General features: G+C 40.5%; 2 protein-coding genes across 4 annotated transcripts in view; one reads left to right on the top strand and one right to left on the bottom strand.

Moving 5' to 3' along the window:
* The window catches only part of LOC126281944 (sorting nexin-27), a 266,933-nt gene extending 254,172 nt beyond the window's left edge, over nt 1-12,761 (bottom strand). Inside the window, 1 exon segment of the mRNA XM_049981291.1 lies at nt 12,435-12,761. Coding sequence (XP_049837248.1) covers nt 12,435-12,688 — 254 coding nt within the window. The 5' untranslated portion in view covers nt 12,689-12,761.
* A 33-nt stretch (nt 12,762-12,794) lies between these two features.
* LOC126281945 (m7GpppN-mRNA hydrolase-like) overlaps nt 12,795-22,069 on the top strand; it is a 50,859-nt gene continuing 41,584 nt past the window's right edge. Inside the window, exons 1-3 of one of the 3 annotated variants that reach the window (XM_049981292.1) lie at nt 12,795-13,182; nt 16,800-17,178; nt 17,264-17,520. In XM_049981292.1, coding sequence (XP_049837249.1) covers nt 13,130-13,182; nt 16,800-17,178; nt 17,264-17,520 — 689 coding nt within the window. In that variant the 5' untranslated portion in view covers nt 12,795-13,129. The other 2 variants (XM_049981294.1, XM_049981293.1) reach the window with 2 other exon arrangements.

Genomic DNA, 22,069 nt, shown 5'->3' with positions numbered 1-22,069 from the left:
ACAAAGAACATAATCAACTGAAGATAAGGAATGGTTGAGCACTTATTTCGAGATGACTCGTGCTGATAGCTATTGGTGAAGTGGTGATGAAAGGAAAGAATAAAGGATGATGCCTAGATACGAGCATATGCGTCCGCTAGGCCAGGGGGAGGGCGCAACAGGGGGTACTTCCCTCCTCCTGGACTCTGTGGTAGCTTCTTTATAAGTTAAAAAAAAAAATGGTTCAAATGGCTCTGAGCACTATGGGACGTAACTACTGTGGTCATCAGTCCCGTAGAACGACCACGAGATACGGGCATTTTAGTTTCAAAATTCTCACGTATTTCTAGAAATGTTTGTCTCTGACTCCGCTAATCCTCATGCAAGCGGTAACACAGTGGTTTTAGTAAACACTATATCGGTTTGTTGTCAAGTTACCCGCGGCAAATTTCGGCGATGTTGGGGTGTGAATCTCTACAGAACATTGCCGAAATAGTGTACCCAATATTTCCTCTGTCAGTTTCTCGTACAGCCCTTAATCAACTACAGGAAGTGACAGTTCCAACAGTATGAACATGGCCGCAGTTCACCTGCCAGACACCCATCCCCGTTCCCAACAGAACATCCTTTTTGCTTTCACACCTCTTTAATCTCAACAAGTTTGCATTTCACCCATCAAGACTTGCTAAGACTCCAGTTTTACACGCTAGAGCGACTGCAGTATAGTATGAAGAACATAGTCATGCTGTACTGTAAATGTATTCTCTGCGATCAAAAACACACACACAAAAAATACAAATTTCAGCTCTCGACGAGGTGAAACAGTGGTGAAATATCAACGTTGAAAAGGTGTTTGGACCTTCTTAAACTTCATGGTTCTTAATCTATAGGGGATGCAATCCTGCGCGACATCCACTTATAGAACTATGTAGTGCAGTTATGTCGACACAACTACGTGCCAAGGCAGGGAGAAGAAGACTAATGTACTGAGTCGTTGTCAACAATGAACAATTTATGTTTTTTCCGAAGACTACATGCATATTTATATTAACAATATTGAAATAATAATTCGGTTATAGAAATGAAATATGCTTACCTTCAAGATACAGCAGTAAGTGCCCTAAAAAAATAAAGAACGGATAATGATAAAACGTTTAAGACACAACAAGCTTTGTGTACTTTCTCTTGAATTTAATTCTTGGAGAACGATACGTTCTCAAAATTTAAACCTTAAACTTGAATGAATTCGTCAGTCAAATAGAAAAAAAGAACTACAAGTATCGACTGATTTTCAATAGAACCACTACGGCGATTGAGACAATTGATAACGATGTTTCAGCTTGCTTATTGTCTCTGCAACAAATAATCCGCCGCCTTTTTGCCGAATCATGTCGATATGGCACCAGCAGTTTTCGAATTCTGAGAATGCGCCACAAGACATCGTGCAGCCGAAAACAGCAATCAACGCGACTGCATATCGTAAAGACTTTACGGAGGTTGCTCCAATCTTTCGGGACAAATGGACGTAAGCTGCAGTCAGGGGTCGTCGTCCTATACATCGCATCATCGCCCGATCACATGCTGCTGTGCGTATGTAAAAGTTACTTCGGCAGTTCAATTCTCCATACAATTTAGAATTGTAAGTAGCGGAACCGACCGATACAGAATGTGAGATCTGATCTGCAATGTCCGAGTAGTACTCGCAGTTTTGGTTGTAACCGCGAAAAAATAAAGTTTCGTAATTAATCGTTTGTTTGTTAGTAGGTGGCCGGCCGCGGTGGCCGTGCGGTTCTGGCGCTGCAGTCCGGAACCGCGGGACTGCTACGGTCGCAGGTTCGAATCCTGCCACGGGCATGGATGTTTGTGATGTCCTTAGGTTAGTTAGGTTTAAGTAGTTCTAAGTTCTAGGGGGCTTATGACCTAAGATGTTGAGTCCCATAGTGCTCAGAGCCTTTTTTTTTTTTTTTGTTAGTAGGTACGTGTCTGCTATCCTGGTAAAGACTGAAATCCCGTCGTTACACTACAGTACCGCAGCTAGATAAGCCGTAACATAAGGTCCACTGATAACGGATCTATCGAGCAATAATTTTTTTTTCTGCACTTGAAGGGAACCAACGCTGCAACAATCCATGCTGAGTTGGAGGGAGTGTATGGCAACAATGCATCATCATATGACAATGGTTGTTCGGTGGTGCAGATGCTTCCAGTGCGGTCAAACAAATGTAGGGATGGGTTATCGGAAGATAAACATCGACATTCGATATAAACGACTGTAGCCCTAGTAAATATCGCTGTTACCTATTAATTGTGAGAAACATTGATATTTAGATACATCAGTCCAAAAATTAACTTTTAAAATTCTGATTATAATTTATGATTTATTAAAGCAATGAGGAATGGATTTATAAATTATTAAAACATTAAGGAAAAACAAATTTAATTATACATTATTTTACATATAAATAGAGAAATCTACTGATGCAAAATCCAGGCTAAGAGTACCTGCCCACTATATTTGTGCTTCGCACTTTTACTATCATGAGGTGCAAAATGCAAGTACACTACTTTTTGAGAATTACTTCCTCTTTTACGTTTTCACAGTCCAAAATCACTAATACAGACGCACAAACAACACAAACAGAAGAGGTTTCGAAAACTACACTTCAAACTTTTCTACCACCCTTTCTTCAGAGAGAGAGAGAGAGGAGGATACGAAAATACACAATTGACAACGGTAAAAATTTCTCTAATACCACGTTTAAATGCGACAAATCTCGCGAATGACGGATATGGAATTTCGGAAACGGTGTTTCGATGTGTTTACAAGTAAAGTGGATTTCCTAGCTCAGTTAAATACGGCCTCTGGAAAACAGCTGTTTCATTTTCTGATTTAGTTAGCCCAATTGCTATTTCTCTTCAAACATTAGAGGTAGAACAGTTTCACGCTCATTTTGATATCTCTCTCACAAAAATTTGGAATCGAAACAGAAGTGGAAGCCGTGGTGATCGAAGTCTGGCGTATCGCAATAGCGGCTGCAATAGAAAAAAGAAAAATCAGTCACGGGTCACTTTTCAGCATCTTGCACATTTTGAACATGACATAGGTCGCTGCCCGCTGGGTTCCGCGACTGCTCGGACAGATTCTGCATCCCGTCGACCCGAGGTATCAGCAGAAATGTTACAGCTGTCAGGCCATTACAGGTAGCTTATTTAGCAGCATGGTCACCACGGACGAGTTACGGATGTATCACCATGACTCCGTGATAAAGAAGCAAATCATGCAGTTGAAAGGTATGGCTTTAAGGTATAATGATAATTTTTACTTATGGACCGTCTGAGAGCAACTGAATAAATGTGGTAGGTACAGTGACAAAAATGTAAATTAAATAGCAAACATCTGTACACATTCCAGGCCACTGATGATGCCTTGCAGAAAATAAAGGCGAAATGCGAATGGCACTAAAATTGTGTTTTGTTCAATTGCTGTCAGACGATCCAGAAGTAAAAATTATCAATATACCGTAATATTACACACAACTAAGGAAGACAGAACTACAAAAGTTGAAGATATGGCTATACCTCCAGACTGTCAATCCTAAGTGCCTGTGTTCGATTCCCGGCTCGGCTGGATCGGAGATTTTCTCCGCTCAGGGACTGGGTATTGTGTTATCCTAATCCTAATCATCATCATCATCATCATTTCATCTCCATCGACGCGCAAGTCGCCGAAGTGGCATCAAATCGAAAGACTTGGACCCGGCGAACGGTCTACCCGACGGGAGGCCCTAGTCACACGACATTTACATTTACCTCCGCCAAAAGAGGCGACGACTCAGCCACTACAAGCAGTGTGATATAGGGTTGTTTCTGGGGCTACTATCTAACAAGATTATGATCACATGGGCCAGATCGTCTCCTGACGAGGATACGGGAGATTATCGCGACGAAGCGTTGTGGGAATCTGCTAAACGGGACGTTTCAGCTCCACGTCAACGACGGTGCTCATTTTGCTGAGGACTCAAGTCACACATGCTGCTTCTCTGGACTGTCAAATTTTGTCTCAGCCCTCGCATTCTCCTAACTTGATACCCAGTAACTTCTTCCTCTTTCCTCGGCTGAAGAAACCGTTAAGTGGTAGACATTGTCAGTATGGCGACGAGGTGATTTTCGATCTGGTACGCTCCGTAACACTCAAATTGCAGAGTTCTTCAACGAAGGTCTCCGCCAGCTCAACCATCGTTTAGTGAAATGTATAGCACTGAAAGATGAATATGCAGAGAAAGACTAACACTATCACAAGGTTTTTTGGACACAATTGGATTTTTCCGGGGTGATAATTAAAACTTTTGCAACTACCCCTCGTAATGATGATGCGGCATGTGTCATCATTTGGCGCAAAAATAACAATCCTGAATTACTTTGTTTCTGTAGTCTTCGTTGCACTTAAAGTGTGCCAACAGACAGATCTGTGGCGCAGCGGGAGGTTTAGATTAGTTTGGAAGGAGTCAATTTCTAAAATCTAATATCCTTGTTATGGGGTGTTTTTTACATATATCTTCTGGCGAGTGGTACACAAGTAAAAGCAGATGGGTAGTACACAGTCCAGTCGTATTATAGCGACCAGAGCCTACGTTCGACGTCAACGTGCAATAACCACTATCAAACGGAAGGTGGTAACACTAACGGTGAATAGTACATAAAGCGTGTCGGGATCACGTGAAAACCGGTGCGGTCATTGTCGTAACCGAAAATGGAGCAAAGTATCTGACGTCCAAAAAGGCATGAACATTGGCTTTTGGGCCAAGGGTGGATGCATTTCCGAAATGACTAAATTCGTAAACTGTTCGCGTGCCGTTACGGTTAAAATATACAGTGCATCGTAAAATGACACTATCCAAAACTGGCGTTGAGGCAACTGTGGTGCACCGCGGGCCATAGATGACACGGACGAACAACTGCGGAGATGTGTATGGGGGAACAGAAGTGCAATTGTAGAGAAACTGGCCGCCCAGATGAACCACTACCAACAGCGCCTCCTGAACGACCGTGCCACGAACGTTGCTGCGCATGAGCCTCCGCATCCGGCGCCTGGTTTATGCACCCACACTGACTTTTTCATCGGTGACGAAGGCTGGGATTTTCACACCAATCCCGTAACTGGACGTCCACTAAATGACGTTAGGGGGCCTTTTCTGATTAATCATGTTTTTTGTTCCGTCGCACAGATGGTCATTAGCCAGCCGTTGTGGCCGAGCGGTTCTACGCGCTTAAGTTCCGAACTACGAGGCTGGTACGGTCACTGGTTCTAATCCTGCCTCGGGCATGTATGTGTGTGATGTCCTTAGGTTAGTTAGGTTTAAGTAGTTCTTAGACTAGGGGACTGCTGACCTCAGATGTTAAGTCCCACAGTGCTTGGAGCCATTTGAACCATTTCAACAGATGTATATTTGATGTATATGGCGTGAAACGTCTGAAAGCGGACATCTTGCAAGAAGGGTCCATCCGGACCGGGGGAGGTAGCATTATGATCTGGGGAATGTGTTCTTGGCATTCCGTGAGTGATCACGCCATTCTGCAACGCACTATGGACCAACAGTAGCACGCACCTATTTTTGGGAACTATGTCCACCTCTACATGCTGTTTTTTTTTTCCCCTCGGCACAATGGCATCTACCAGCAGGGCAATGCAACGTGTCACATTGCTTACATTCCCCTGGCCCTCAAACTCTCCGGATTTAGCCCAATCGAGAATCTGCGGGACCACCTCGATCAGGCTATTCGCGCCACAGATCCTCAACCGCGAGGTCTGCCGCAGCTGGAGTGGGAACTGATCCATATCGCTGTCGGTACCTTCCAGACCCTTCACCGAGTCTCTTTCTGCGTGTCTCGCAGCGGCACGCGCTGCAAAATGTGGTTATTTAGACTTTTGACAGGTGGTCACAATGTGATTGGACGGTTTATTACTAGATTCAGCATTTCCATATTTCACACCAAGTTAGTTTTAATTTTTTTTCCCCCTGAAACGCAGAAGTGACTGGGCGGACGACATGACGTTACCGCCTATGAGGAACTGGAAGACAACGGAAGCGGCAGTCTGCCAGACGCGTGAACTGTCAGTGCTGTGGCTGAAACGTATAGATGTTCAAAGGCTAATAACTTAGTTCGTGGTGCATAAATTGTTTGGCAGAATATTTAGCAACGGCTGTAGCACCGAACCCAAGCGAAACTGCGGTCTTATAGTTAATGCAAACAATGATATATTCTCACTATCTCACACATTACTACTATAGAAATGTATAATTTGTGTTTTTAGGGTTATACGTAAGTATCAAGTTGATCTACTTTCTACGTGACATTTGAAGCCTACGTTAAAGATATTCAGAACTCTGCGGGTGCAACTACAACTTTCAGTGATAAGGCTGTAAGAATGACGCATGGTACTGATCAGACTTGATAAATTTGCATGTGATCATAAAATAGTTCATACGGTAGTACTGTAGTACAGTAGACAGGAAAAATTGTTAGTTTGCTGGCCATTCTCTTTAAGAAAAGAAGTTAACGCAGAACGGAAATACTGTCAAAATTGGAGCCATGAATGCGAGTTATGACTGGATAATTCATTCTGCAATAAAGTTCCCCACGAAAAGCGATGGTTAGTGTTCGCTTTCCAGTACGGCGAACTGCTTAAGCTTACAAGGACACTTAGTTCAGTGTGAAGATGAAACAGGAACTTGCAGGAATGAACAGGAGTTTCACGAAACATCTTTACGGACACTCACAACGATATCATAGAATACAGAAGAGACTTTGAAGGCAGGCAATATATGTATCAACAACGTAGGACGCACTACAGACCACTTAGAAACTGTCATGAAGAATTTCAATGACAGGCAATTCGGAGTCATAACTGGCGGCTACAAGTGATACTGTATGGAATCGCTAAAGCGGTAATTACACAATGTAAAATAATAATAATAATAATAATACTGTGCCGTACCGCAAACTACACATCTCGAGACGACTGATGGGCTGGTCGAATGGTGATGGTTGATTCGCCAAAATGTGTTTCATAGTGGTGACAAAAATGGTAGGTGAAGGTAGATAACTTAGTGCTCAACAGTACGTAATGATCTGCAGAAGAGGGCTGGAAATTGGTAAAAATATATTTATGACTGCTTGTGTCTTCGATACATGCAGAGCAGTAAGCCGATGTTGACGAAGATGTAGCCGGCCGTTGTGACCGAGCAGTTCTAGGTGCTTCAGTCCGGAACCGCGCTGATGCCACGGTCGCATGTTCGAATCCTGCCTCGGGCATGGATGTGTGTGATGTCCTTAGGTTAGTTAGGTTCAAGTAATTCTAAGTCTAGGGGACCGATGACCTCGGATGTTAAGTGCTATAGTGCTCAGAGCCATTTGAGCCATTTTGACGAAGATGTAAGAAGTCGGTGATCCAGTAGGACAAAAGTGACAACTAGATATTTTATGTATAAACTGAACATTCAGAACTGGGTGGTAACTCCCAAATCTCTCGCCCTAACGAAATCTACTGTTCCCTAACAATGGTGACACTTCTAAAAAGGGCAACAACCCGATTCACGCTGAAATACCCGTTTATGTTAGGTTTGATTAGCATTAGGATCAGCCTCAACATCTCACTTGTATTTTCTCTTCAATAGATTGCCTTTTGGGAGAGATCTTCCATAAGTAAGATAAATTTCCATTGTGACAAAGAGTAACAATGTAAAGGTTGAAACAATTTTTCAACGAGATGATTCAGGTATTCATCTGTTGACAGCTGTCTGAAGTGATCGTTGTAGCAGCTGCTGCGGAACATGCAAAACAAGGAAGAGTTTAGTGATGTTAATGAATACTTGTTCCATTTGAAGCGTTGAAAGTATGAACGTAGGGTAGGTAGATCAAAAGTGAGTTCGATGAAATTCATGGTGGCAGCATGGAGAATGCTGAGCGAGGGAGAAACATCCACTACCCATGCAATTTAGACGGAACTGTTCAGATTTTGTAAGTTATCACTACTTAATAAAAACTTTCAATTTTTATGAGGATTAAATGTACATCTAATGGAAAAAGCTTTGGACTGACTTGGAAGTGTGTGGTGTAACATATTAATTCAAGCGAATACACGACAGCCAACGGCACTCTGTAGTTATTAAGTACAAAACAAAGAAACTTTGGAAAACCAAACTTGGGGCTGCTAAGCAGCCACGAAATACGTAGCTACGTGTCGTAACTTCGTCTGTGCTTACAGTGCTTCTCATGATGGAATTTGCTCCAGTTTCAACCACGTGTTATAAAAACCCATTTCAAAATTGTGCATATCTCAGCAATCGGACAGCATGCTCCAAAACGCCGCGCGTAAACACGGGATTTTTTTTTCCCTGGCGATAATACCTCGCTTTCTATTGGTGATTGAAAGGTGGGGTAAATAATAAATGTCGTGTGACTAGGGCTTCCAGTCGGGTAGACGGTTCGCCGAGTGCAAGGCTTTCGATTTGACGCCACTTCGGCGACTTGCGCGTCAATGGGGATGAAATAATGATGATTAGGACAACACAACACCCAGTTCCTGAGCGGAGAAAATCGCCGACCCAGCCGGGATTGGAATCCGGGCCCTTAGGATTGACATTCTGTCGTGCTGGCTACTCAGCTACCGGGGTCGGACGAAAGGTAAGGTGAAGTGTTATGGGTAGCTCTTGGGGTAGGGACCATTTGTTGAATACCCAACAGAAGGATCGTCTTACTGTACCTGTCCTAGAATACAGGTTCAATTTTTGAATAATGAATGTTTCCTCCAAATTAGGCAAATGGAACATATCGTTTGGGTCTTTTTGCGTTAGATGCGGTTTACGCTGTGCCTTAGCGGCTTATGGAGCTACTATTTAGTTCATGGAGGATTCTTAAGAAAACCAGAAAAAAGCACTTTTTACCATTTCTTCGCCGTCAACAGTGGATATCTAAATAGCTAACAGCAACAAACTGCTCACATTTTAACAGGATATTCCATACGCATTTTGCTAGAAGAGCAAAAGTTACCATAGCTGTGCACGTAAAATCCGGTACGAGTTAAAAAACGTAGTTTATAATGTGACGCAGAACGGAGAAATATGCTGCAAAGTGTCTACCTAATCATAAGAGTAGTTCTCGGAACCCCATGTTGTTGACGTTGTTGCTCTTGTTGAACTGAAGCACATCAAAATTTTTATGCTTGTAAAATACAGTATGAGGTGTAAAACTACTTTTGCATTTCAATTTCTTATAAGCAAGCTATCAAAATTTTACGTTTCTTTGCGTGGCCATCTTCCGCAGCAGCTGTTAACATCTCCTACTATAGGTTATCCGTCTTGAGTTGACTGCAATATAATTAAAAACATTACAACACACGCGTTTGCTTTTATTTACAAAGCATCTTCCGTGGTTGTTGGTGTCTCTTTGCATAATCTGCTCCTTCCCTTCTTGCTAGCAGTGGTTGTTGTCGACAGGCTTCATTTCACATCTGCACTTGCCAGTTTCTGGCATTCTGCATTATTCTGCACTGCCACAGTAAACACAGCAAACCACGGAAGATGGTTTGTAAATAAAAGCGAAACGCGCCTGATGTAATTATTTTTAATTAAATTGCAGTCAGCCCAAGACGGATAACCTACAGTAACAGATATCAAAATTTTATTAAATGCTACAATCTGAGCAAGAAAAGGCGAATATGCTCTTTTTTTAAACTGAAAGACTGACTGGAAAGTGGGATATCAAGCTGCCTCATTCTATCTTCCTCAGCACATTCAAAAATTTCCCACACTTTTTGGCATGTGAACACATTCGCGCTTTCGCGCTCTTTTACGCTGAGAGAAAAGGAGACAGTAGCAGTGGGAATGGGGAGGAAAAGTAATAAATAACAGAAGATAGTAGACAGATCTTGTGTAATAGAAAGAGTGAAGGAGACACTGGCAGTGTGAGAGAAAGAAAGGACCACAGTGACAGTGGAACATCGTTGACAGTAAGAGAACCGTGCTAGTAAAAAGAGTGAAAGAGACAGTTCTGGTGGGAGAGTAATACGTGAAAGGAGAACTTGGAAATGGGTGAGAGCCAGTGATAATGAGAGACAGTGACAATGAGGAAAAGAGAGAGAGAGAGAGAGAGAGAGAGAGAGAGAGAGAGCGCGGGGGGGCAGCAGCAGCTGGAAGGATTGAACGAGATGATAGAAGTAACAGAAAGCAACGGGGAGACAGTGACAGTGGCACAACAGAACGATGAAGGTTGTGGCCTAGAGACAGGGACAGTGCAGGAGAAATAGAGGTAATGACAATGAGTTGGACGATAGGCGTATGAGACTGGGTAACTGGGAGTGTATGGGCATGACAATGAGCGACTTCAGCGACTGGCTTGTGGGTGCGCGCGAGCTACAGTTGGTATATGGGAATGATAGGTGAGTTGCATAATAAAACGAGACCGAATATTTTGGCATGCCACATTTTTTGGGAAAATTTTTAAATTGCTGAGGAAGGTAGAACGCAGCAGCTGGTAGCCCACTTTTCAGTCTTAGTCTATGGTTTCCATAGGTGCATTTTTCCGCTTGTACGTGATTGTGCGGTTGTGTTACCTTCGTGTCAGCCGCCAAAACCAACTCCGACGGGTCGTAGATTTTTCTGATGTTAGGGCATGGTAACTTTTGCGCCTAAGAATTTATTCGAATGTGGAAGAAAGAAAGAAATAAACTGCACCTTGATTTAGATCTTACGTTCCACTGTTACGTCATGAATAACTGGCTGGTACACGGCTCGAATACCTGCCAATAGATCCAGCAAACTGCATTGCAAAATTCAAAATAACATTTAAGCTAACGACTTTTTCCGTAAATGTCACTGATTTAGAAGGAAAAAAAAAAATTACTTGTGGCGAGGCGACAACTAATGTAACTATTAAACTATTTTCAACGATCACAGCCCTTGGAACTGTTACAGTCCAAGTTTTTATTTGTTTTATATCGTATGCATATAATTACTTGTGTAATGTACCTCCCTTTCTCTTACAATTAGTGTTGTGTCCAATACTCCGACGATGAATAAATAAATACGTCTCTTCCGAGAGACGTATTTGTTGTGAGTCTGCAAGATATATGATTAAGCATATAATATGGATTTTTCATCCCTCTTCGGCCTTATCTTAAGATGCGGAATATTTGATTAATTTACTTTTTTTTTTTTTTGTGAGGGGGACGAAGTTAACAAGAGCGAGGAAGCTGAGTGTTAAACCACTACGCCGGCGATCAGATCCCTTTTCCTAGTAATCCCGCGCTTATCTGATGTATTTAGGAATACGAACGGACATCTGATTCGCAGGGACCATGAACAGAGTTGTCTAAGGTAAACGCTGATTTGAACTGAGGCTCTTTCTTATGTTCGATTACACCATAAATTTTTGCGGCAGGCGGTAAAATACGCATTAGATTATCTTGCTTTTATTGTTTTTATACTTGCATTTGGCGGCGTTGATAGAACCAAAGTTTTAAAAAGGAAGAAAAATAATTCTCACAAATGCAAAGGCAAATGTGCAATGGGGGTGGGGTTAGCTTTAATTTTACTATCGAAAGAGAATTATAAAAGAGCGCCGGCTTATCTAATCAAAAGTAGTATCACTAAAAGCCATCATGTCGTACTTTGGCTATTCCTTTTCACATTTCGTCCAATTACAGGCTAGAAAGCTGAATCTCCAAACTAGGTAATGAATCAGAGAAGGGAGTGAATGTCAAGCAATGAATATCTAGTTAGTAATTAATGCACTGCTGGCATTGTTTAATAGCGACTACTGATATTTCACTATTCATAGACGTGACATACTTTATTTTGAGCGATTTAAGCAAAGAAAAGTGTACATAGTACAAGTATCAATGGCTTAACTATATTGTCAGGCCTAGTATGGCTACTACAAGTGATTTATGTGTTCTCTTTCGAACTTTCAAGTGCTTACCGACTTAATAAGAACGCTTCAGTAACAACTGAGATGGTGATGTGTGAGTGAAGTTTTCACTTCTGCAGCAAACATTCTTCGTTCAAGTTTTACTTTCTTTTCATAATTGAAATATAAGTCAAGAATTGGCTTCGCAGACCCGTGTGCTTGCATGCTAGTATTCATCACAATTTTATGATGTTTATGTATTGCAGATACATGGCAACAACAGTAGTGACACAATAAATCCAATGCAATTATCACAAACCTGAGTTTTCTGTGTGACATGGAAAGCAGTATTGCAGTGTCATGGTGAATGTCAGCATTGATATCTTAAATAGGAAGTTAGTTTCCCGATTTAAATTTCAAAATATAACTACACCGAATCAGTATAAAAGATGCCTTTGACAACAAGAAACCGACAAGTTATATGCTCTATGGAGTGACAAAGGTTGCTGCTATTCCACACCGATAGATCAAATGACAGTTCAACTTACACTTCCAAAATCCGGTCTCCTTTCCGTATACCAGCCTTTTCCGCTGCCCCTCCATCCAGTACAGCGCTGACGTGCTGAAGAGGTGCGTACAGTTCGCCATTTATACTCCGTAACTGGCCGCCTTCACTGACCTGTCCTCTAACATTAAAACCGAATCCTGTTTCTGTTTTATAGATCGTAACAACACGGGGTCCAGTGGGTAGATTTCTAACTTGATCATTCTGAGGACTTGAATCAGATTCACTGTCAGCCATATTTACAGGCTCCGGCACTTTCACAGCCTTCTAGGCAACATTCCGAACGCTGCAGTACTCTGGCAGCTAGTAAATAAAGGAGTCAAAGATCTTTAAAGGATAAGAAGTAATGCTTCGTGGTTTGTTTGTGTTTTGTCCAAAGTTTATTGGAAGATGTTATGTTGTTTGAAACGTTAAAGTTATGTCTAAAATGTAACTGCATATAATAGCATGTATTATTGCGTCCATTTGCTTGGCGAACTATAATAACGAAACGGGGAAAACAACACTTATGCAAAAGTGCTCAACAAAGATGAGCTTGTTCATTAGCACTAAAAATTGAGGTTTTGCTTACCCGTCACTGTAAATACCCTAAATTTTCGTGAACATAGTTTCAGTCGACGCAGTTTCAATGTAATTTATGTGTACCATTTGACTTTCAATCTGGAGGCTAGAAAAGAAATGGGAAAAACTGAACACTCAATGCCAATAGGTGTGTTGGATGACCTGTGCAGGTACGTAGTTAATATTAGCATATGCCATTATTGAAGCCAACATTATGCATCCCTTGAGACGCATGCTATAGGTATCTATTTACAGACTAAGGTGTAATAGTGTGTATTGAACCGACTTGATAGCTGTTTTTTTCCCATTTGTTTTCAAGTGACACTACCAGACTAAATTAACTTCTTGTTGGGGGGGGGGTCCACCAATTCTTGTGTTAATCCAAAGCATTCTGATGTCTATGGAAAAAAAAAAAGTGATCGCAGATGAAAACTTACTACAATCGTAACGCTTAGGAAGACGTGTAATAAATACACATCTACAGGATTGTAAACCCCCCCCCGATCGATCCTAGGATATTCGCATGTCAGATCTGTGGCCGTGTTCTGTAGTAATGAGTTTTCAGTACTATTTATTGAGCATAAACATCTATAAGCATTATAAAAAAATTATGTTTTATGTGTCATAGATGCTATGAGTCTTTAATATTGCCATTCTGTTATGTTGTAGCACAAATGTTATATTTACTTTTATCTAACCTCTAGATCTCGGTTTCGAAGCACTCCAGAATATATTTTGTTATACTCAAAGTATTTTGGTATTTCCGAATTCATATTTCCTACTATTCTCAAAAGTAAAATTAGTAATCATGCTGAATATTATTCAGGAAGTTCTAAATTTCCGTGTAGTGAACCTTCAACCAATTTGTTTCAGTGGGACAATGAAGGCTTAGTATTTTACATTTACCTCTGCATTCAGTGAGCCACTGTGTAATACTCCATACCAATATTAGTGTATTTTTGTGCAGTTTCATTTGCTAACGGAACCATTCACTTCATAGTTTATTACATGTAGGCCTACATGATATACTCCTGATAGCAGGATTATAGGGATGGTGTGAACTGCAGTGAATAGCCTTGCAACAGTCTTGAATAAGTAAATGGTTATGCATAAATCACTGTTGTAGTGTAAAGAAGGCTGCATTTAGAACTGCAGAGTCTTGGAAGGGTAATTGTCATTGTTCTGTCATTGGTTATAACTTAAGATACAGCAAGTCTCCTTCTGAAACGTGGCAACAAAATTATTGTGGCTGGAGGTTGCAACAGATGCTATTAATGTGAAATACGAAAGAAGAAAAGTCAGGAAACAAGAATCTGCAGGGAACTACAAGAATGCAATTTTTTGTTGATCTAAAGCATCCTAGGCAAGTATCCACACAGAGTACAGTAATTTAAATCTTCTGATAGCATGCACACACTCCTTTTGCAGTTTAAAAGGTAACTGATGAGCTGGAAGTTAAAACAAATTAGCAATTGCAATGAGTGGATACATTATGCCTGACAAGAGTGTTGTCGAAAGACTTGTTGTGATGTTCAAGTTGCATTAATAAATCCTAACATATTTCAAGGTTACATGTCTGTCTGTGAAAAATCTACACTGATGCAGCTGGTGTAAAATTGTTTCAGATTTTACTTTAATCTGTTGGCTTCTGTTTACCCAAACTGCACATTGAACAGAGACAATATGCTGCTTTTCTCTATAATGAAAATGAAATTAGACATGAGTTTTGCTGCTCTTGGAGTGTTTTTTATAACTGTCATGGACAACAATTCCTGCTAGTTTTTTACTGTATCATTTGTACGGAAAAGCTAAGGAGTGGATATTTTGGCCTCAGAAATCTACAGTACACACCACTATACCAAATTCATTTACAAAACATTTTGAAAATTGTGCTCATGTGTAATAGACTGCAGTGAAATTGAGTATGAAAGACCCACAGCTGTACATAAACATATCTTAGTGTTCTGTCTCTATAAGTTCCTGTCACACCCTATCTGAACAATTGGATTCTGTGCATGCCACTTATTAACATTACATGTATAGGCTAACATTCTCATATTACACAATTATGGTACACATATTTCCACAACTGACTTTAATTTTAATCACTTAATGTTGCTGATTAACATTAGTTTCTCTTAAACGATTGCCACACACTTCCTCTCCCAATATTTCAAATTCAAAACCATGGTTAGGTTACTGTTTTGTAAGATCTATGCCTGTATTTATGGTGGAAGGGTTTCTGAAAGTATTTGTATGGAGTGTAGCCATGTAATGAGGAGGTATTGAATAGAATTGGGGAGGAGAGGAATTTGTGGCACAACTTGACTAGAAGAAGGGACCGGTTGGTAGGACATGTTCTGAGGCATCAAGGGATCACAAATTTAGTATTGGAGGGCAGCTTGGAGGGTAAAAATCGTAGAGGGAGACCAAGAGGTGAATACACTAAACAGATTCAGTGGGATGTAGGTTGCAGTAGGTACTGGGAGATGAAGCAGCTGGCACAGGATAGAGTAGCATGGAGAGCTGCATCATAGCAGTCTCAGGACTGAAGACCACAACAACAACAACAACAACAACAACAACATAGTGGAAGACATGAAATATGACAACTCCCATTTTCCATTCCAGAAGCCATCATACATAAGGCTTGTAGTATCAGCTGCCATACTCAAGACATGCACAGCAATGTAGCCGACCTCTCAGTCTCTCATTCATAAAGTTTTCGCTCATGTTGCTAGAGGTGCTCAGTCACAAATGCTGCATTCATATGCTCCCTCTTCTAAATGTGTCCTCAAATACCAATACTTTAAATTTATCCAACAAGACATTGTGATGACAGTGTCACCTATCCTCCAGAAATTCCTGTTCAGGTCTACTGAGCTTCTGTGTTAAACTCCGTGCTGAACTGTTGCAGTCGTAGTTGATTTATGAATTTAATCAATGTTTGGTGTTATGTATACGTGATAGGGGTTCCTAAAACAGAAACAGTAGGACCTACTGGAGAATAGATCACACTAGCATCTTGTTCGTAGTTTACAGGTGCATCACACTTTCCCATAATCCATATATCATCTATAAATTGCTGTCATTTCATATCACTATTTAGCGTTTTCCCAGTGTATTTAAACATCATGCCTGGCTTCAGAGCAGCACCATTAATCTTATTATCATATACTATTGGGTTTGGTTCTCTTAATGTTCAGTTATCATGCATGTGACATCTTTTTAGGTTCAGTACCACACATTAATCCCTTTTAATTTAATTGCAAATAATTTTGTGAACCTATCAGTGTTTCAAACACACACACACACACACACACACACACACAAAAGAGAGAGAGATTTTCTTGCGATAATTACCTTCAGTTTTTCACTCTCTTGTATCAGTATTCCTGCTGATTATAGGATGAACAGTACATGTTAGATAAAACCTTTCTTTCTTACTTCATAGATACTGCAGTAAATACCATTCTTTCAATTCAGCTTTTGTTTTGCTCATCAACTCAAGGGCAGTTACATGTAGTTTCCCATTCCATTACTTGCTAGACAGGGCTTGCCCTTTTCATTTTAACATTAAAGTATACATCCATTGTCACCAGTGATCTGCCTTACAGAGTTATACCTATGTCTGCACCTAAGCAAAACTATATTTCATGCAGAGAGTATGCTGATGATTAAGGCAGTGTCTTTAATTATTTTCTTACGTCCAGCTGCCATGATTAAGGTATCAGATATGATGCATTATAATCGACAGTATCATAATTTAGTTATTATTTACTTGCAGCCGGTTCATCATCAATCTGCCGAAAGAGGAGAGGGAGGAGCTTGTAAGAGTGTGCTTCCAGATTGAACTTGCATACTGGTTTTATCTAGACTTTTACTGTACGGAAGAAAAGAAAATGGAACCATGCAGTATGAAAGATTTTGCAGCACACATCTTTAATCATGTACCTTCTTTAAAACCCCACGCTGCCAACTTAGACAGTGTTCTTGACCAATGGAAGAAGTACAAAAATGAAGTACCCACATTTGGTGCAATATTGCTTAATGAGGATCTCACACAAATGCTTCTAGTACAAGGTTATTCAACAAAATCGTCTTGGGGATTTCCTAAAGGCAAGATGAACAAAGATGAAGAACCTATGCGTTGTGCAGTTCGTGAGGTAAGTCAGAGTGTATACCAGCACAGGCTAGAAGGTTGTTAGCAACTCACTGTTTCTGAAACCATTCTCTTTTATATATTTTCAGGTTTTTGAAGAGACAGGATTTGATATTAGCACAATGGTTAATGAAAATGAATATATCGAATCAACAATTAATGAACAGTATGTTCGGTTGTACATAGTGGGAGGAGTGAAAAAGGACACTGTGTTCAAACCAAGAACTCGAAAGGAAATAAAATCTGTTGAGTGGTTCCCAGTAGCTGACATTCCTTCCAAGAAAACTATGACTCCAAAAGGCAGGACGGCGGCCAATATGTTTTTTATGGTTGCCCCTTTTATCAAGTAAGTGTTATTGGAAAATTTATAAATAACTATATATATATATATATATATATATATATATATATATATATATATATATATATATATATATATAAAACGTACCCTGTAATTATCTGATGTAAGAACTAAAGTTGTAGCTTCAGGATAGTTATTGGCAATTCAATAACCAAAGGAAGTTGAACAGGCCTCAGAGAACAAAGGACAAAGTAATTTTATTAGTACAAGTGACACTGTGGCCAAAACATGCAGAGCCATGGCATTCAGTTGCTCGTCTCCCTTTATACTTGTGAATTGCTAGTCATTTCACAATACTGCACATGATAGGCAGTAGACTGGGAGGAGACAGAATTTCATTTGGCTTATCAATAATAATTTGCAAGGAGTTAAAACTTCCACAGAGTAATTGTATTGGTAGCAAAGAGATTAAATTCTGCTTGTTCAAAGATATGTGCACATTTTCATGTCCTCGAAAGTTAGTCATATGCAATACTGGAGAAATCCTCATTTCTCCATCCTAAGAGCTCAAGGCTGAATTTATACTGCACACAATGCAATACCAAGCCAAGCAATGATACGCTGAAATCATGTTATAGTAAGGGGGAGGGGCACTAGGTTTAACAATGTAGCATCACACTTTGTTTAGTCTGCAGGCTGACTTGAGTGGTGCCATGTAATGACGCTGAAGTAATCGCAAGCAAGTTTGTGTTATGTGCGATTATTTGGAGTGGTTTCTTCCAATGGATCTGGGAATGGTCATGAATAATGTTTGTTAATGCTCCATGTTCTGGGATTATAAATACAAACACTACAACATCAAGCTTGTGGAATGGACAATAAGTACAAAAAAGTAAAAAGTGACTATAAAAACATCACAAATAAGAAACACGAAAAGTTTGATATTTTATCACATTTGAATTGTGTACACTTATGTATTACCGTTGACATAGTTTGGAATACCTCTATGACACTTCTCGTTCTTTTTGAAGCAATACTGTTTGCTCTGTTTTTCTGGAACATTCTGCCAGAAGCATTGTTTTTATTTACATCCTGGTCAACACCGAATTGAAGGGAGACATTAGTTCCATGTTTATCGATTACTTTGTTGTGCAGGAAGCAGAATCATTGAATAATAATGTCGCGTTGTCTTCAGAAGTTCTTGTTTCCCTTTCAGAGAAAAGATCACTTGCTGGCCATAATTCTGAACATGCTTTCCAGCTCTGTACTGGCCCTTGATAACCTCTTGTTAAATAGTTTTTCTTCTCACACAGTGAAAATTCAGGAAATGCCTGCATCAAATTTTCCAAGAGTGGTGAGCTTTTGTCTTAAATCAACATTAATAGGAATTTCAGTGAAGTACTGATAGATCTTTTGGTGGGGCCAAGTTTTGTGGAACATTCATAATACAGGGTGATTCAAAAAGAATACCACAACTTTATTAAAAACAAAGATTCCAAGAATTACCAAGCAGGAAAGCGCCGGTAGGTAGGCACAATGAATAAAACACAAACACACACACAGAATTTGAGCTTTCGCAACCGGCGGCTGCTTCGTCAGGAAAGAGGGAAGGAAAAGGAAAGATGAAAGGATGTGGGTTTTAAGGGAGAGGGTAAGGAGTCATTCCAATCCCGGGAGCAGAAAGACTTACCTTAGGGGGAAAAAGGATAGGTATATGCTCGCGCGCGCGCACACACACACACACACACACACACACACACACACACACACACACACGCACGCATATCCATCCATACATACACAGACACTCACGGGTATGCGTGTGTGTGTGTGTGTGTGTGTGTGTGTGTGTGTGTGTGTGTGTGTGTGCATGGGCATATACCTATCCTTTTTCCCCCTAAGGTAAGTCTTTCTGCTCCCGGGATTGGAATGACTCCTTACCCTCTCCCTTAAAACCCACATCCTTTCATCTTTCCTTTTCCTTCCCTCTTTCCTGACGAAGCAGCCGCCGGTTGCTAAAGCTCGAAATTCTGTGTGTGTGTTTTATTCATTGTGCCTATCTACCGGCGCTTTCCCGCTTGGTAAGTCTTGGAATCTTTGTTTTTAATATATTTTTCCCATGTGGAAGTTTCTTTCTATTTTATTTATACCTCAACTTTAGGAATTTAAAACTCTGCAACGACAAAAGGCAGAGCTAAACACTATCTGTCGGCGAATTAAGGGAGCTATAAAGTTTCATTTAGTTGTACATTTGTTCGCTTGAGGCGCTGTTGACCAATAAAGTTTTTGGTCCCTTTTTCTTCGAAGGTGCTACTGTAACTGGACTACAGTATCTGGAGATGTTAGAGAATTGGCTGTTCCCTCAGCTTGAACAAGAAGCACAACAATTCATATTTCAGCAGGATGGAGCGCCACCACATTGGCACTTATCTGTCCGTAACTACCTGAACGTCAACTACTCAAGGTGATGGATCGGCCACCAGGCAGCCCGTGACAGAGCACTTCATCACTGGGCTCCAAGAAGCCCTGATCTTACCCCCTGCGATTTTTTCTTATGGGGTTATGTTAAGGATATGGTGTTTCGTCCACCTCTCCCAGCCACCATTGATAATTTGAAATGAGAAATAACAGCAGCTATCCAAACTGTTACGCCTGATATGCTACAGAGAGTGTGGAACGAGTTGGAGTATCGGGTTGATATTGCTCGAGTGTCTGGAGGGGGCCATATTGAACATCTCTGAACTTGTTTTTGAGTGAAAAAAAACCTTTTTAAATACTCTTTGTAATGATGTATAACAGAAGTTTATGTTATGTTTCTTTAATTAAATACACATTTTTAAAGTTGTGGTATTCTTTTTGAATCACCCTGTATTATTGTACAAATGACATGCCCTAAATGTCCCACCATGTAATTGCTTGCCATACTCATTGTTGGTAACCATTAATCTGCAGTTTACAGCTAGTAAAATAAGCAAAAAGTAATGCATGGTGGTACTATATTGTCCCATAATGAGGAGAGCACTGGACGATAACGTGCTTACTATCAATAGCCCCCTTACAGTTATGGAAAATTCAAATTGCCGTACATGTTTTGTGTGGCTGTTGGTGTAGCAGGTGGTATAGTATAGTAGCCCCCCCCCCCCCCCCCCCCCAAAAAAAAAAAAAATCATGAACCATGCACCTTGCCATTGGTGGGGAGGCTTGCGTGCCTCAGCAATACAGATAGCTGACGCACAGGTGCAACCGCAACGGAGGAGTATTTGTTGAGTGGCCAGACAAACTTGTGGATCCTGAAGAGGTGCAGCAGCCTTTTCAGTAGTTGCAGGGCCAACAGTCTGGATGGTTGACTGATATGGCCTTGTAACATTAACCAAAACATCATTGGTGTGATGGTACTGTGAACGGTTGAAAACAAGGGGTAACTATAGCCATAATTTTTCCCGAAGGCATGCTGCTTTACTGCATGGTTAAATGATAATGGCATCCTCTTGGGTAAAATATTCCGGAGTTAAAATAATCCCCCATTTGGATCTCTGGGCGGGGACTACACAGGAGGACGTCATTGAAGGGAGAAAGAAAACTGGCCTTCTACGGACTGGAGTGTGGAAAGTCAGATCCCGTAATTGGGCAGGTAGGGTAGAAAATTTAAAAAGGGAAGTAGATAGGTTAATGTTAGATATAGTGGGAATTTGTGAAGTTTGCTAGCAGGAGAAACAAGACTTCTAGTCAGGTGAAGAAAGGATTATAATACAAAATCAAATAGGGGTAATGCAGGACTAGGTTTAATATTGACTTTAAAAAAATGGACGCAGTTAAAGCTACTACAAATAGTATAGTGAACACATTATTGTAGCCAAGATAGACATGAAGCCCACACCTACCACAGTAGTAAAAGATTATATGCCAACTAGCTCCGCAGATGACGAAGAGATCGAAGAAATGTATGATGAGAAAAAAGAAATTAGACAGATACTGAAGGGAGATGTAAATTTAATAGTAATGGTGGACTGGAATTCAATAGTAGGAAAAGGACGAGAAGGAAACATAGTAGGTGAATTGGAAATTGGGTAAGGAATGAAAGAGGAAGCCGCCAGGTAGAATTTCGCACAGAGCATAAATTAATCATAGCTAATACTTGGTTTAAGAATCACAAATGAAGCTTGTATACATGTAAGAGGCATGGAGACACTGGAAGGTTTCAGTTAAATTACATAATGGTAAGACAGAGATTTAGGAACCAGGTTTTAAGTTGTAAGACATTTCCAGGGGCAGATGTGGAATCTGATCGCAGTCTGTTGGTTATAAGCTGTAGATAAAAACTGAAGAAACTGCAAAAAGGTGGGAATTTAAGGAGATGGGACCTAGATAAACAGAAAGAACCATAGGTTGTAGAGAGTTTCAAAGAGAGCATTAGGGAACAGTTGACAAATATGAGGGAAAGAAACACAGTAGAAGCAGAATGGGTAACTTTCAGACATGAAATTGTAAAGGCAGCAGAGGATTAAGTAAATAAAAAGACAAGGACTAGTAGAAATCTGTGGGTAACAGAAGAGATACTGAATTTAACTGATGAAAGGAGAAAATATAAAAATGC

Source organism: Schistocerca gregaria, chromosome 7 (assembly GCF_023897955.1).
Source record: "Schistocerca gregaria isolate iqSchGreg1 chromosome 7, iqSchGreg1.2, whole genome shotgun sequence".
Classification (NCBI taxonomy): Eukaryota; Metazoa; Arthropoda; class Insecta; order Orthoptera; family Acrididae; genus Schistocerca; species Schistocerca gregaria.
Note: the sequence above shows the minus strand (reverse complement) of the source record. Positions and strands in the feature narration are given on the sequence as shown.